Source organism: Balaenoptera musculus, chromosome 9 (genome assembly GCF_009873245.2).
Source record: "Balaenoptera musculus isolate JJ_BM4_2016_0621 chromosome 9, mBalMus1.pri.v3, whole genome shotgun sequence".
NCBI lineage: Eukaryota > Metazoa > Chordata > Mammalia > Artiodactyla > Balaenopteridae > Balaenoptera > Balaenoptera musculus.
The window spans coordinates 66,961,873-66,976,794 of NC_045793.1; the positions used below are offsets into that span (position 1 = coordinate 66,961,873).

Genomic DNA, 14,922 nt, shown 5'->3' on the forward strand with positions numbered 1-14,922 from the left:
GTTGATTCTTCCAATCCAAGAACATGGTATATCTCTCCATCTATTTGTATCATCTTTAATTTCTTTCATCAGTGTCTTATAATTTTCTGCATACAGGTCTTTTGTCTCCTTAGGTAGGTTTATTCCTAGGTATTTTATTCTTTTTGTTGCAGTAGCAAATGGGAGTGTTTTCTTCATTTCACTTTCAGATTTTTTATCATTAGTGTATAGGAATGCAAGAGATTTCTGTGCATTAATTTTGTATCCTGCTACTTTCCCAAATTCATTGATTAGCTCTAGTAGTTTTCTGGTAGCATCTTTAGGGTTCTCTATGTATAGTGTCATGTCATCTGCAGACAGTGACAGCTCTACTTCTTCTTTTCCGATTTGGATTCCTTTTATTTCTTTTTCTTCTCTGATTGCTGTGGCTAAAACTTCCGAAACTATGTTGAATAATAGTGGTGAGAGTGGGCAAACTTGTCTTGTTCCTGATCTTAGTGGAAATGGTTTCAGTTTTTCACCATTGAGGATGATGTTGGCTGTGGGTTTGTCATATATGGCCTTTATTATGTTGAGGAAAGTTCCCTCTATGCCTACTTTCTGCAGGGCTTTTATCATAAATGGGTGTTGAATTTTGTCGAAAGCTTTCTCTGCATCGATTGAGATGATCATATGGTTTTTCTCCTTCAATTTGTTAATATGGTGTATCACATTGATTGATTTGCGTATATAGAAGAATCCTTGCATTCCTGGGATAAACCCCACTTGCTCATGGTGTATGATCCTTTTAATGTGCTGTTGGATTCTGTTTGCTAGTATTTTGTTGAGGATTTTTGCATCTATGTTCATCAGTGGTATTGGCCTGTAGTTTTCTTTCTTTGTGACATGTTTGTCTGGTTTTGGTATAAGGGTGATGGTGGCCTCGTAGAATGAGTTTGGGAGTGTTCCTCCCTCTGCTATATTTTGGAAGAGTTTGAGAAGGATAGGTGTTAGCGCTTCTCTAAATGTTTGATAGAATTCGCCTGTGAAGCCATCTGGTCCTGGGCTTTTGTTTGTTGGAAGTTTTTTAATCACAGTTTCAATTTCAGTGCTTGTGATTGGTCTGTTCATATTTTCTATTTCTTCCTGGTTCAGTCTTGGAAGGTTGTGCATTTCTAAGAATTTGTTCATTTCTTCCAGGTTGTCCATTTTATTGGCATAGAGTTGCTTGTAGTAATCTCTCATGATCCTTGGTATTTCTGCAGTGTCAGTTGTTACTTCTCCTTTTTCATTTCTAATTCTATTGATTTGAGTCTTCTCCCTTTTTTTCTGGATGAGTCTGGCTAATGGTTTATCAATTTTGTTTATCTTCTCAAAGAACCAGCTTTTAGTTTTATTGATCTTTGTTATCGTTTCCTTAATTTCTTTTTCATTTATTTCAGATCTGATCATTATGATTTCTTTCCTTCTGCTAACTTGAGGTGTTTTTTGTTCTTCTTTCTCTAATTGCTTTAGGTGTAAGGTTAGGTTGTTTATTTGAGATGTTTCTTGTTTCTTAAGGTAGGATTGTATGGCTATAAACTTCCCTCTTAGAACTGCTTTTGCTGCATCCCATAGGTTTTGGGTCGTTGTGTTTTCATTATCATTTGTTTCTAGGTATTTTTTGATTTCCTCTTTGATTTCTCCAGTGATCTCTTGGTTATTAAGTAGTGTGTTGTTTAGCCTCCACGTGTTTGTATTTCTTACAGATTTTTTCCTGTAATTGATATCTAGTCTCATAGCGTTGTGGTCGGAAAAGATACTTGATACAATTTCAATTTTCTTAAATTTACCAAGGCTTGATTTGTGACCCAAGATATGATCTATCCTGGAGAATGTTCCATGAGCACTTGAGAAGAATGTGTATTCTGTTGTTTTTGGATGGAATGTCCTATAAATATCAATTAAGTCCATCTTGTTTAATGTATCATTTAAAGCTTGTGTTTCCTTATTTATTTTCATTTTGGATGATCTGTCCATTGGTGAAAGTGGGGTGTTAAAGTCCCCTACTATGATTGTGTTACTATCAATTTCCCCTTTTATGGCTGTTAGTATTTGCCTTATGTATTGAGGTGCCCCTATGTTGGGTGCATAAATATTTACAATTGTTATATCTTCTTGGATCGATCCCTTGATCATTATGTAGTGTCCTTCTTTGTCTCTTGTAATAGTCTTTATTTTAAAGTCTATTCTGTCTTATATGAGAATTGCTACTCCAGCTTTCTTTTGATTTCCATTTGCATGGAATATCTTTTTCCAACCCCTCACTTTCAGTCTGTATGTGTCCCTAGGTCTGAAGTGGGTCTCTTGTAGACAGCATATATACGGGTCTTGCTTTTGTATCCATTCAACCAGTCTATGTCTTTTGGTTGGAGCATTTAATCCATTTACATTTAAGGTAGTTATCGCTATGTATGTTTCTATTACCATTTTATTAATTGTTTTGGGTTTGTTATTGTAGGTCTTTTCCTTCTCTTGTGTCTCCTGCCTAGAGAAGTTCCTTTAGCATTTTTTGTAAAGCTGGTTTGGTAGTGCTGAATTCTCTTAGCTTTTGCTTGTTTGTAAAGGTTTTAATTTCTCCATCAAATCTGAATGAGATCCTTGCTGGGTAGAGTAATCTTGGTTGTAGGTTTTTCTCCTTCATCACTTTAAATATGTCCTGCCACTCCCTTCTGGCTTGCAGAGTTTCTGCTGAAAGATCAGCTGTTAACCTTATGGGGATTCCCGTATTTGTTATTTGTTGTTTTTCCCTTGCTGCTTTTAATATTTTGTCTTTGTATTTAATTTTTGATAGAATGATTAATATGTGTCTTGGCGTGTTTCTCCTTGGATTTATCCTGTATGGGACTCTCTGCGCTTCCTGGACTTGATTAACTATTTCCTTTCCCATATTAGGGAAGTTTTCAACTATAATCTCTTCAAATATTTTCTCAGTCCCTTTCTTTTTCTCATCTTCTTCTGGGACCCCTATAATTCGAATGTTGGTGCGTTTAATGTTGTTCCAGAGGTCTCTGAGACTGTCCTCAGTTCTTTTCATTCTTTTTTCTTTATTCTGCTCTGCAGTAGTTATTTCCACTATTTTATCTTCCAGGTCACTTATCCGTTCTTCTGCCTCAGTTATTCTGCTATTGATCCCTTCTAGAGAATTTTAAATTTCATTTATTGTGTTGTTCATCATTGTTTGTTTGCTCTTTAGTTCTTCTAGGTCCTTGTTAAACGTTTCTTGTATTTTCTCTATTCTATTTCCAAGATTTTGGATCACCTTTACTATCATTTTTCTGAATTCTTTTTCAGGTAGACTGCCTATTTCCTCTTCATTTGTTAGGTCTGGTGGGTTTTTTCCTTGCTCTTTCATCTGCTGTGTGTTTTTCTGTCTTCTCATTTTGCTTAACTTACTGTGTTTGGGGTCTCCTTTTCGCAGGCTGCAGGTTGGTAGTTCCCGTTGTTTTTGGTGTCTGTCCCCAGTGGCTAAGGTTGGTTCAGTGGGTTGTGTAGGCTTCCTGGTGGAGGGGACTAGTGCCTGTGTTCTGGTGGATGAGGCTGGATCTTGTCTTTCTGGTGGGCAGGTCCACGTCTGGTGGTGTGTTTTGGGGTGTCTGTGGGCTTATTATGATTTTAGGCAGCCTCTCTGCTAATGGATGGGGCTGTGTTCCTGTCTTGCTAGTTGTTTGGCATAGGGTGTCCAGCCCTATAACTTGCTGGTCATTGAGTGAAGCTGGGTCTTGGTGTTGAGATGGAGATCTCTGGGAGATTTTCGCCATTTGATATTACATGGAGCTGGTAGGTCTCTTGTGGATCAGTGTCCTGAAGTTGGCTCTCCCACCTCAGAGGCACAGCCCTGATGCCTGGCTGGAGCACCAAGAGCCTTTCATCCACGTGGCTCAGAATAAAAGGGAGAAAAAAATAGAAAGAAAGAAGATACAATAAAATAAAGTAGAATAAAATAAAATAGTTATTAAAATAAAAAATAAAAAATAATTTTTAAGAAAAATATTTTTAAAAGTAAAAAAAAAACAATGGACGGATAGAACCCTAGGACAAATGGTAAAAGCAAAGCTATACAGACAAAATCACACACAGTAGCATACACATACACACTCACAAAAAGAGAAAAAGGGAGAAAATATATAGATATCTTTGCTCCCAAAGCCCATCTCCTCAATTTGGGATGATTCGTTGTCTAGTCAGGTATTCAACAGATGCAGGCACATCAAGTTGTTTGTGGAGATTTAATCAGCTGCTCCTGAGGCTGCTGGGAGAGATTTCCCTTTGTCTTCTTTGTTGGCACAGCTCCTGGGGTTCAGCTTTGGATTTGGACCCGCCTCTGCGTGTAGGTCACCTGGGGGCGTCTGTTCTTCACTCAGACAGGACAGGGTTAGAGGAGCAGCTGATTCGGGGGCTCTGACTCACTCAGGCTTGGGGGAGGGAGGGGTACGGATGCGGGGCGAGCCTGCGGCGGCAGAGGCCAGCATGACGTTGCACCAGCCTGAGGCGTGCCGTGCGTTCTCCTGGGGAAGTTGTCCCTGGATCACAGGACCCTGGCAGTGGCGGGCTGCACAGGCTCCCGGGAGGGGCGGTGTGGAGAGTGACCTGTGCTCGCACACAGGCTTTTTGGTGGCGGCAGCAGCAGCCTTAGCGTCTCCTGCCCGTCTCTGGGGTCCGTGCTGAGAGCCGCGGCTCGTGCCCGTCTATGGAGCTCCTTTAAGGGGCGCTCTTAATCCCCTCTCCTTGCGCACCAAGAAACAAAGAGGCAAGAAAAAGTCTCTTGCCTTTTCGGCAGCTCCAGACTTTTTCCCGGACTCCCTCCCGGCTAGCTGTGGCACATTAGCCCCTTTCAGGCTGTATTCACGCAGCCAACCCCAGTCCTCTCCCTGGGATCCAACTGAAGCCCGAGCCTCAGCTCCCAACCCCCGCCTGCCCCGGCGGGTGAGCAGGCAAGCCTCTCGGGCTGGTGAGTGCTGGTCGTCACCGAGCCTCCGTGCGGGAATCTGTCCGCTTTGCTCTTCGCACCCCTGTTGCTGCGCTCTCCTCCGTGGCTCCAAAGCTCTCCCCCTCCACCACCCGCAGTCTCTGCCCGCGAAGGGGCTTCCTAGTGTGTGGAAACCTTTCCTCCTTCACAGCTCCCTCCCACTGGTGCAGGTCCCCTCCCTATTCTTTTCTCTCTGCTGTTTCTTTTTTCTTTTGCCCTACCCAGGTACTTGGGGAGTTTCTTGCCTTTGGGGAGGTCTGAGGTCTTATGCCAGCGTTCAGTAGGTGTTCTGTAGGAGTTGTTCCACATGTAGATGTATTTCTGATGTATTTGTGGAGAGGAAGGTGATCTCCGCGTCTTACTCTTCCGCCATCTTGAAGCTCCTCCAACTTAGATTTTTATAAATTCCTTTTTAGGAATGCTGTTTTTTCTGGCACAGTTTTTTTTGTGTGTGTTTGTGGGGTTTTTTTTTTTTTTGTATTATTGTAAAGTAAAGAATAATTATGCTGTAAGAATACTTCCATAAAATTTGGAATTTTTTCAGGCAATAATGAGACTCTCGTGCACATTCCATGGCAGATGAGAGAAGACAATAAGGAATTGTTCATATGGAGTAGCATTGGCTACTTTAGGGCAATGAAAATTTGATTTATTACTTTTATTGGCAGGCTTTTCATTCTTTAGTTATTTTACTTTAATTGAAACTAACTAACTTTGTCTTTTAAACTCTTTTTAGCCAAAATATACCTTGAGACAGACCCTTCTGGAAGAGACAAGGGGACGCCGATTGTCATCATAAAACAGGGCCATGAGCCATCTACATTCACAGGCTGGTTCCTGGGCTGGGATTCCAGCAGGTGGTAAACTGAGTTTTGTAGGAAAAAGCAAGCAAACAAACATTATGGGGCAGCTGTCCCATTGCTGTTTGGTGGGGAGAAAGGGGGAGTTGTTTGTTTGACTTTAGAAAATTAACCTCAGCCATGTGGCTATTTTTTAATGCTTAGTACTGGTTTGAAATTTCTTTTAAACTGGAATTTTCTTACGTTAATGTTTTTAAATAACTTAAAGTAAACTTTTGTTATGGACCAGTATTAGCTCTGCTGGATGCTGGCTTATATCTTTTATATGACCTTTTAAAGGAGAAAAGCTACGCGCAGTCTAGGGGAGTTTGTCAGGAAATTTTACAATTCAGGAGTGATTAGCCAAACTTGTACTTTAATATATCAGAGAAGAAACTTATAAATGCCTTTGAGGTTATTCTCCTTTCTGTGTGTTGTGTTCAGAAGAATCGCATAGTTGCAGTAAGGTTTCCATTAAGATAGCTTTAAAAGTTTGTTGTTTTCCTTCTTTAGCCAATGTGACTTTGATACCATTAACTCTTAAGTGTCATTTTCTTTTCTTTTTTTTTAACTTTTTGGCCGCACCCCACGGCACGTGGGATCTTAGTTCCCCAACCAGGGATTGAACCCACGCCTCCTGCATTGGAAGGCAGAGTCTTGACCACCGGGGAAGTCCCAAGTGTCATTTTCTAGGAGAAACTTCACCTTTTTGGCCTTTTAAAAAGCCTTTGAAAGCACAGCTCTTTCATGACAAAATAATTTGTATTCATATCCACTTTTATATATATCTATATATTTGACAGTACATGTTTAATATCACAAAAGATATGTACAAAAATATCTCACTAATCCTGTCTTTCCTCATTAAAATACATCTTTTTGAAAAGGTTGTTGTGACATTTTATTCAAGTGTGATGTGTCAGTTAATTACACAGTTAACCTTAAGGTTACAAATACTTTTATGCATAAATAAATATGAATTTAATTAAAAAAATTCATTCTCATTACATAGTCAAAATTAAACTTTTCCATGGTTATATAATTTTCAACTTTAAATACCACAGTGCAAATGAAACCTGGGTCCTGTTAAAAAATACACAGAAGCATATTAACAGTTTTAAGAGGTTTTTTTGAGCAAAAATCGATTTGGATCGGGCAGCGCCAAACCGAACACTCCAGGGAGACTTTCGTGGAGAAAAGGTGGAAACAAAGCAAGGAAATTACTAGTGATTGGCTACAGCTTGAAGCCTAGTTGACTGTGATTGGTTGTGCGTAGGTTTGGATTTCGTAACCGTGAGGCATTTACAGGCTTAGATTTTGATTTGCATAAGTCGGCTGCCACGGCGTTGGAGCCGCCGCAGTCTAATTCCTCCTCGCTTAACTAGACAGAAAACAGGCTTTGGGGCCGAAGACGGCGCTTCAGGAAAACAGAAACCGGCTTTGGTGGTAAGCTACGGGGTGGCTGGGTGGGGAGGGGAAGCTATACTTCCATGGGAAGGGGAATCAGAACAGAGACGGCATCTGAGGAATTCTCACCCTCTCGCTGGGGAAATGAAGGGCTGTGTGTCTCAGATTTGGTCCTGGCCTGGGTCCTGGCCTGAGAACGTGGACCCCCGTCCATTATGGCCTGAAGGTGGATGGTCTTGTGGGGACCTGGGGCTTAGGTGGGTGGTAGGGAAGCAGTGAGAAGCTGTACTTCCGGGGACTGTTCATTTAATAAATATTTATTAGGCATCTGCTTGGTGTCAGGCGCTCTAGGGTACAACGTGAATGAAACTGACAAAATCCCAACGGTCATGGAGTTTATATTCCAGGCAAGAGGCTAAGAAAAACAAAATCAGTAAGTGATATATTATAAAAATATATTAGTTCTGTGGAGGGAAAAAGATAAGGAAGGAGGATAGGAAATACTTAGATAAGAGTGAGGTGGGGTACAGATTTCATAGGGTGCTTAGGCAGGAGCGAACCTAGTGATCACACCTGAGCAGACGGAATGCCAAGTACGAAGGCCTGGAGGTGGGAGCAAGCCCCATATAATGGGGCTGAAGTCTCAAGAAGCGGGGAGATTCCTTGGGGTTCTCTCCTGTCACCCCTGGGCTACAAAACATTCATCTTCAGCAGACCTGCTTTTTAAGCCTGAGTTGTGAAAAGGTTGCTTTCCCAAATCCCAAACCCAAGTACTCAGAGGCAGGGATGGTGATGCCCGACGAGGCAGGCGCGGCATCAGCACCAGCAGTGTGGGGAGGATGTAGCCATGGGGGGTGGTCACAGAAATTACCAGCAACAACAGCCGCTGTATCAGGAAGGCTCATGAGTCCTGTGTTAGTGAACTGAAGGGCTGCTGCTGGAGAGAGGGGATGAAGAGCATTTGTAAAAATTACCTGGAAAGGGTGAGCTAGGGAGTTGCTGTTCTCATTTCACACCTAAAACTGATGTGGCTGGAAAAAAACACCTACAACGCGTGTGAAGTCAGTCTCGGGGAGGGGAACCAATCTCTTCTAAAAAGGCGAATTTGGTGGATTATAGAAGGGCCGTTGTTCTATGATATTGTGTAGTCTTAAAACTCCAGTTATAAAAATAGAACTGCCATATGACTCAGCAATCCCACTGCGGGGCATATACCCTGAGAAAACCATAATTCAAAAAGAGTCATGTCCCACAATGTTCATTGCAGCTCTATTTACAATAGCCAGGACATGGAAGCAACCTAAGTGTCCATCAACAGATGAATGGATAAAGAAGATGTGGCTTATATATACAATGGAATATTACTCAGCCATAAAAAGAAACGAAATTGGGTTATTTGCAGTGAGGTGGATGGACCTAGAGTCTGTCATACAGAGTGAAGTAAGTCAGAAAGAGAAAAACAAATACCATATGCTAACACATATATATGGAATCTAAAAAAAAAAAAAAGGTTCTGATGAACCTAGGGGCAGGAGAGGAATAAAGACACAGATGCAGAGAATGGATTTAAGGACACGGGGAGGGGGAAGGGTAAGCTGGGACGAAGTGAGAGAGTGGCATGGACATATATACACTACCAATTGCAAAATAGATAGCTAGTGGGAAGCAGCTGCATAGCACAGGCAGATCAGCTTGGTGCTTTGTGACCACCTAGAGGGGTGGGATAGAGAGGGTGGGAGGGAGACGCAAGAGGGAGGGGATATGGGGATATATGTATATGTATAGCTGATTCACTTTGTTATAAAGCAGAAGCTAACACACCATTGTAAAGCAATTATACTCCAATAAAGATGTTAAAAAACAAAAAAACCTCCAGTTATATGTAAAACCACATAGAAATCAGTCTTTTGGATTTGAAAAGCAGTTTCATATAGCCTAATTAATAAATATAGAAGTTTCATAATTTATTTTCTATTTTTCTTGAAAAGAACTATTGCTTGCTAATTTTTAACATGAAACATTAGATAGCTTTCTTGCCTCTGATTTTCATGAAAGATTTTTGGGATGAAAAACCATAACAAATTTAACCCTCAGCTACTAGTGCTTTACAGACCTTTCTTTGCTTCAAATAATATAGCACACTGGTTTTTCTGTGAAATTTGTGACAGGAAAATAAAAATAGTGAATCTAGGAAAACCAAGTGCTAATCAGAAATCAGTATTCTAGTCAGAAGTAGCATATTTCAGGAATTTCAAATGAGGTTAGATTATGGCGTTAACTTTGAGCGAAAGAGCAGGAACCAAGGAACCTGTGTAAAGTGAACTATTGTTTTGTCATCTTAGCATTGTTTGTTTGTTTTGCGAGATCATCAGAGAATTGGCTTCAAAATAACTTCTATATTGGACAGATTACTCACAGAGATTAAATTTTAGTCAAAAGAATATTAGTATTCATTATATATACAGGATGGGTGTGTTGTTCAAAAAAATGTATTTTCAAAACGTTTTTTCTTGCTGTATCTTCAGATTTTTTTCTCCATTATGATTTCTCTCCTTTTAGTTTTAAAGAGTTATGTTAGGTATTTTAAAAGTATGTTATGGATTTTATATATTCTCTAAAATAGTTCTCTCTTAAAACCATCCTTATTGTGCTACCTAAAATATTAATGATGAAATATTTTAAAGATTGGACCCACATTTTATTGTATATGCCTGGATAAATTCCATATGGTTCAAAAATTTGAATGTGAAAATGAAACTGTGAAAATAATAGATGAAAAATGGAATTCCACTGTAATGGGGAAATCGTCTCTCAAGAACTGACAGAAGAAGAAAATCAGTAAGGACCCAGAGGTCTTGAACAGCATTCTCAGCCAATTTAACCCAATTGATGTGTACTGAACATTCCACCAATAATGGCAGCATAGCTGTTTTTTAAGGGCACTTAAATTATTTGCCAAGAGAGAAAATATTCTGGGCCATAAAACAAATTTCAACAAATTTGAAGTAAATCATACAAACTTATGTTCTGTAACTACAATGGAATTAAAGTAGAAATTCATAACAGGCAGATATCTTGCTAATTTGCACATATTTGGGTAAATGGAAAAATCACAAGGGAAATAAAATATTTTTATTTCAATGAAAATTGAAATACAGCCTATTAAAATGTGTGGGATACAGCTAACTCAGGGCTTAAAAGAAATTTTATAGCATTAAATGCTAACATTAGATGAATGGAAAGGCCTCAAATCAATGATGTAAGCTTCCACCTTAAGAAACTAAAAGAAGAGTAAATTAAACCTAAAGAAAGCAGAGAGAAGAAAATGACTAATACAGAAAATGGGGGAAAATAAGTAAACTCAGTAATAAAAGAGGGGTATCACCACAGAACCTATGGACACTGAAGAGAAAATAAGAAACATAACTTTATGCTTATAAATCTGACATTGATGAAATGGGAAAATTCTTTGGGAGACACAAACTACTAAAGTTAACTCAGGAAGAAACAGAACTTAAGTAGCAACACGTACACACACATTAAACAAATTGAATTCATAGGTAAACCCCTGTGGCAGAGAAAAGCCTAGGCTTAATTAGGCTTCACTGGTGACTTCTGTCAACATTTGAAAAAGCAATTAAACCAATGCTATACAAACTGTTCCCAATAATAGAAGATGAGGCCAGTATTACTCTGATATCAGAACTACACAAAGTGATTATAAGAAAGGAATACTATATGCCCGTATTCCTCAATACATAGAGGTAAAAATCTTTAAAGTTTATCAAATTGAATCCAAATTCAATGGGTTTTATTCCAGGAATCCATGTTAACATTTAAAAATTAAGAATTCTCCATATTAACAGACTAAAAGGGAAAAACCATATGAACGTCTGAATAGGTACAGAAAAGCATTTGATAAAATTCAGCAACCACTGATAATGAAAATTCTCAGCAAATGAGATATAAAATGGAAGTTCCTCAATCTTAAAACGGGTATCTATGAAAAAATGTACAGCTGACATATTTAAGAGCAGAAGACCAAGTTTTTCCCACTAGGATCTGCAACATGATACAGAAGTTTGTTTTCATCTCTTCTGTGTTTTACTGGAGGTCCTAGCCAGGCGGAGAAGGCAGGGTTTCTCAGTCTTGGTACTACTGATATTTTGATAGTTCTTTGCTCTTCGGGCTGTCCGGGCATTAGAGGATGACTAGGATCATCTCTGGCCTCTGCTTAACAGAAAACCGTAACCCCCATCTCTCCCACCCCCTACCTCCAGTGTACCAATCAAAACTGTCTCCAGACATTACAAATGTCCTTGTGGGGAGAGGGAAGCAAAATTGCCCCCAATGGAGAACCACTTCAACGAGGCAAGAGAAAGAACTAAAAGGTTCATAGATTGGAAAGGGAGACGGGAGTACTCTTGGTGAAAGTCATCTGGGTGTTAATAGTCTTTAACTGCTCCCAGGTGATTATAATATGCAGCCAGGATAAATACCTACTAGAGTCTTCTGCAAATCAAATACAGCTCTTTCTGACTCTAGGCCTGGCCTCACTCTCCAGGGAGACTAATTCGATTATTTTCAGTTGTAGGAACAGCCAAAACTGTAACTATTTATCCTTCACAGTATTTGATAACCAGCAAAACATCCCTTTGACTTAAAAACCCTGTTCATGTTCTACTCTTGCCTCAAATCAAAGTTGAGGTAGTGAATACTCTTTTAAAGAAAAATCTACACCCCAGCAGCATAAAGTTTACTTTCTGTTTACTCTAAAAATAGGAATAGCATTAAGGGTGAAAATTATCTATTTGTAAACCTCTTCAAGTACATTAAAACAGTGTTCTGCCTGATTAAAGCAAAAATTAAGAAATTAAAAAATATATGTACCTTCAGAGATGTATACATCCAGACAGCACAGTAGAGGGCACTCCTTGTCCATGTTAATAAACATGATCCTGAAAACACTGAAAAATACAGTCATATTTACTTTTATTTTAGATTGGACATGAATAGTGCTTCTAGGCAGGTCAAATGTGGCTGTGGAAGTATTTTATACTCTTCCAATTTGGGGGTTCAGTAGAGTGCAATCATATATTGCTTTTATAATGTATTTGCTACCTGCTAGGCTATCCTGTCATGTATATCCTGGTAGGTATATATACAGTATATATCTTTCTGAGATAGATACACACCTATATGTATCTATCTATCTCCTATATATCCTGGTATATAGCCTAGTGCTGGCGATACAACAGAAAGCAGATAGTTAAGGATGCCCTCCCTCAGTGGAGCTACAGCCTAGTGGGTGGAGAAGAGAAGATGCAAACACTAAAATACATATTCTACCATATAGCAATAAGTGTTATGAAGGAAAATAGGACAGGAAGAGAAAAATAAGGCCAGGGATTGTGAGATGAGGGATTCTAGTTTAGATAGAGTGAACAGGGAAGGCCTTTCTGAGGTGATATTTGGACAGAGACCTGAAGGAAGTGAGGGAATGAGTCTGTGACGGTTAATGGTATGTGTCACCTTGACTGGGCCAAGGGATGCCCAGATACCTGGTTAAACATCACTTCTGGATGTGTCTGTGAAGGTGTTTCCTGGAGAGATTAGTACTTGAATTGGTAGACTGGGTAAAGCAGATGGCCCTCCCCAATATGAGTGGGCATCATTCAATCTGCTACGGGCCTGAGTGGAACAAAAAGATGGGGGAAGGTTGAATTGGCTCTCTCTGCCTGACTGCTTGAGCTGAGATATCAGTCTTCTCCTGCCCTTGGGCTGACTTACACCATTAGGTCTCCTGTTCTCAGGCCTTTGGACTCAGACTGGAATTTATACCACTGGCTTTCCTGGGTCTCCAGCTTGCAGGTGGCATATTGTGGGACTTCTCGGCCTTCATAATCACGTGAGTCAACTTCTTATAATAAATCTTATTTTGTGTAGATAGATATAGATAGATACCAAGATCTATATGTCTGTCTGTCTATCTATCTATCCTTTAGGTTTTGTTCTGTGGAGAAACATGACTAGTGACCAACACAGAGCCTTGGGCACATCTCTGGGTGGAGACCAGCAGAGCCTTTCTGTGTAGAGGCATAAGAAGCTGCTTGGTTTGCTCAAGGAGTTGTGAGGAAGCCAATGTGGTTGGAGTGATGGAGAGAGATGGAGAAGTGTGGGAGATGAGATCAGAAAGGTAGTAGAAGCATAGATCATATAGAACTTGTGGCATTTTCATTTTCCCTCTGGATGGGATTTACTGGAATGGCATGATTTGTCTGACATTTTGAAAGGATCACTCTGGCTGCCGAGTTGAGAAGAGACTTCAGGATGACAAGCCTGAAAAGAGAGGCCAGTTAGGAGGTGATGATTCTAATCCAGGACAGAGCTGATGGTGCTGGTGGCAAAGAGGGATTGGATTCCAAAATGTTCTGAATATGGAGCCAATGGGAGGATAGCTGATTTGATAGAGGGTGTGAGAAAATGAGAGAAATCAAGTATCAGAGGAGTTGCCATTTACTGAGCTGGGAAACTGTGGAAGGAGAAGGTTTGAGTGGGGAAACAGGAGTTGAACATGTTCATTTTTGAGATGCTTATCCTATAAGCATCAGTTAATCGAAGTTGTTGAGCAGCTATTCTAGTTCAATAGAGAATTCATGGCCAGGGACATATATTTGCTATGAGTCAGTGTATAGATATATTTAAAGACTTAAGAGTAGATGTGATGACCTAGGGTGTGAGTGTCGATAAAGATGTCTAAGGGGATAAATGAGTTCTGGGATGTTCCACCATGTAGAGGTGTGGGAGGTGAGGGAGAGCCAGCAAAGAGGATGAGCAGATCCCAGTGAGGCAAGAAGGAAACGAAGGGAGTCCATGAGAGAATGCTTTCTTGAAGTTGTTAGTTACAAACTGAAGGTATTTTAAGGAAACAACGACCTGTTCTTTCTGATGATTTCCTAATAATATAACCAAATATTCTTGTGAATATTCTAGTGGATGCTTATGGGGTATTTCTCCCCAGATTGTGCGTGAACTAAAGCAGTGATTTTTCTTTTCTTTTTTTTTTTAAATTGGGGTATAGTTGTTTTACAATGTTGTGTTAGTTTCTACTGTACAGTGAAGTGGAGTTCCCTGTGCTATACAGCAGATTCTCATTAGTTATCTATTTTATACATATTAGTGTATATATGTCAATCCCAATCTCCCAATTCATCCCACCCCCCCTTTCCCCCCTTGGTGTCCATACGTTTGTTCTATACATCTGTGTCTCCATTTCTGCCTTGCAAAGTGGTTCATCTGTACCATTTTTCTAGATTCCACATATATGTGTTAACATACAATATTTATTTTTCTTTCTGACTTACTTCACTCTTTTTTTAAAATATATATTTATTTTTAAATTTTTATTTATTTATTTTTGGCTGTGTTGGGTCTTTGTTGCTGTGCGTGGGCCTTCTCCAGTTGTAGTGAGTGGGGGCCACTCTTTGTTGCAGTGCGTGGGCTTCTCATTGCAGTGGCCTCTCGTTGTGGAGCACGGGCTCTAGGCACGTGGGCCTCAGTAGTTGTGGTGCACGGGCTCAGTAGTTGTGGCTCGTGGGCTCCAGAGCACAGGCTCAGTAGTTGTGGCTCACAAGCTCAGTAGTTGTGGCATATGTGCTTAGTTGCTCTGCAGCATGTGGGATCTTCCCGGACCAGGGCTCGAACCCGTGT

At 40.1% G+C, this 14,922-nt stretch overlaps 1 protein-coding gene across 1 annotated transcript in view; it reads left to right on the top strand.

Moving 5' to 3' along the window:
- The window catches only part of SCIN (scinderin), an 81,016-nt gene extending 74,357 nt beyond the window's left edge, over positions 1-6,659 (top strand). Inside the window, exon 16 of the mRNA XM_036864544.1 lies at positions 5,703-6,659. Within this exon, the coding sequence (XP_036720439.1) occupies positions 5,703-5,830 (128 nt within the window). The 3' untranslated portion in view covers positions 5,831-6,659. The remainder of the gene's footprint in view (positions 1-5,702) is intronic.
- Positions 6,660-14,922: the final 8,263 nt, after the last annotated feature.